The sequence below is a fragment of the Morone saxatilis genome, unplaced genomic scaffold, assembly GCF_004916995.1.
Source record: "Morone saxatilis isolate NCDOM2014 unplaced genomic scaffold, NCSU_SB_2.0 Contig17, whole genome shotgun sequence".
NCBI classification, from domain to species: domain Eukaryota; kingdom Metazoa; phylum Chordata; class Actinopteri; family Moronidae; genus Morone; species Morone saxatilis.
In genome coordinates, this window is record NW_023339729.1 from 15,660,017 (window position 1) to 15,662,335 (window position 2,319).

The following is a 2,319-nucleotide window of genomic DNA, read 5'->3' on the forward strand; positions in this document are numbered from 1 at the left end:
GTCTCTTTCTGTGTATGTATGTGTATGTATGTATGTGTGTGTGTCTTTATGTGTGTGTGTGTGTGTATGTTCTGGACGGACTGACGCTGTGTGAGCTGGCTGTCGACGGTATCGGTGAGCTGCTTCTGGAGTGAAAAGAAGACGGTTGACGGTGAAAGTGAAAGGAGGTCATCATAACTGTGTGAAAACCCACCGAGCAGACACAGAAAGAGAGAGACACACACAACATAGGGAGAAGAGAGGCCCCGGGTCTTGCTTAGAGGCAGCAGCAGTTCATCACATACACACACACTCACACACACACACACACACAGAGCCATGGCGAACATCGCGGTCCAAAGGATCAAGCGGGAGTTTAAAGAAGTTCTCAAAAGCGAGGAGGTGTGGTAACGTAGCTGGCTTCTTCTAAATGTTATCTTTAAAACTTCGATTCAGCTCCTTCCTTTTTGTGGTTGTTGTTACAACTCGGTTAAGATGTAAAAGTGTCTGTTGTGACAGAAGAGAGAGAGAGAGGGGGTCCTGTGTTGCAGCAGGTCAGGCCTTCGCAGGACAACTTTGAGCTAGCGCTAGCTTCATGTCGGAGTCAGGTGTGTGTGTTCAGGAAACACCGGGGCTTTGTCGACTGACAGGCCCTCTGCTGTTTAAACACACAGCACCGCGTACATTTGGGTATTTACCTGACTAAAATAAACCTGCCTTGTGTGGGTTAATATCACACGCCTCGTACAAGGTCCCGTGGCTGTTTCCTAACGCAGATTAGTCAGTGACAGTCCGAGTTAGCAGCGTTGTAGCTTCGCTGACGACGAGGCGTTATTTGACATATCATCCACAGTTAGCATTAGCATGTGTTGTTATGCTACAGCATTCACCGACTTAACACCTCCCTTCAACCTTTAATCGGCTGCTGGTTTCACCAGGGAAGGGTTGCGGGAATTAAACGTGTGTGTTTGATCATCCCGCTACCTGTCAGGTCTTGTTATTGTGGGTTTGTAGTTAACTTTTGATAGCTCGGCTGTACTAGCAAGCTATCTGTGTTGCTAACGTACTTCCTGTAAAACTCTGTAACAACCCGACTTTATTTATTTTTTTGTATAGAAAATAATAAGCCTTGTTACTGATTTAACAGCCGCCCTGTTGTCAGTAAAAGTGTGGGGTTTGATATATAACAGAGACATGTCAGGACGCAGCCTGAGAGCCGTAAAACAACAAGGTAACTGATTCATTGTGTCTCTCTGGTTTGTCTCGACCCACAGACAAGTAAAAACCAGATAAAAGTAGATTTGGTGGATGAGAACTTCACAGAGCTGAGGGGGGAGATAGCAGGTCCTCCAGACACACCGTATGAAGGTATTCTCACTCACCTGCATTATCATGACCAAACAAGTGTGTTGATACAAGACTACAGGATGTGTCATGCTAAAACATGTTGTTTTTTTCCCTTATTTTCAAGGAGGCAGATATCAGCTTGAAATAAAAATCCCAGAAACCTATCCTTTTAACCCACCAAAGGTATGTGCTTCAGTGTACTTCTGTGCCGTACTTGCTGTATGTCCTTTAACCTCCTAATCACTCTTGAGGTCACGTCAGCGTTTTGAAACATCATAATCTGGTTTCTGTTTTGGTTATAACACATAGTGCTGTTTTGAGGAACCTGAATATAGTAGCTGAAGTGCTCTAATGTAAAGTAGGATACTGTCACGTTGTGTCATGTGCATAGGTGTACCCCCGACTCCAGTTATATAGTCGTTTGTCAGTAAATACATGTACAGTGAGAATGAAAGAGACCAAGAGTCCAATGCTGATGAAATCCACAGAGAGACACTGAAATGTTGAGCAATCACAGACACACCTTTACGCAGATGGACAGACAGAAACTTTAGTACGGACTCGTATACAGGGAGCTGAATCTTCGAGTCTCATGTAAACATGACAGCTCAAATGTAGGGGGCAATAGACAAACAAATCCTAGTAATTTCACTTTAATATTTACTATCTATATATCGATATTGCAAAGTTTGTGCCGAGAAATCTGTTGAGAAATTGTGTGTGGAATAAAAATAACCAGAGAGGAATGTCTGTTATTGGCTTACCCGATGAATTAAATACTTGACGACAAATCAAGTGCTTTGGCGCATTGATGCAAAAATCCATAAAGCAGTTCTGCTCATTGACTCCTAACATTGCCCACAGTGTCCTAATACACCCAGAGATGTTAAAGTGAACGCCATAAACAGTGTGACAAAACCTTTGACCGTAGACACGTTTGTATCATCACACAAAGATACAACTCAGAACCAGGATACATGTGTGTGTGTGTGT

At 43.4% G+C, this 2,319-nt stretch overlaps 1 protein-coding gene across 1 annotated transcript in view; it reads left to right on the forward strand.

The window, feature by feature from the left end:
• Positions 1–173: 173 nt before the first annotated feature.
• Positions 174–2,319, forward strand: part of ube2kb (ubiquitin-conjugating enzyme E2Kb (UBC1 homolog, yeast)) — a 5,711-nt gene continuing 3,565 nt past the window's right edge. The window contains exons 1-3 of the mRNA XM_035659514.1: positions 174–381; positions 1,254–1,347; positions 1,451–1,509. Coding sequence (XP_035515407.1) covers positions 319–381; positions 1,254–1,347; positions 1,451–1,509 — 216 coding nt within the window. The 5' untranslated portion in view covers positions 174–318. The remainder of the gene's footprint in view (positions 382–1,253; positions 1,348–1,450; positions 1,510–2,319) is intronic.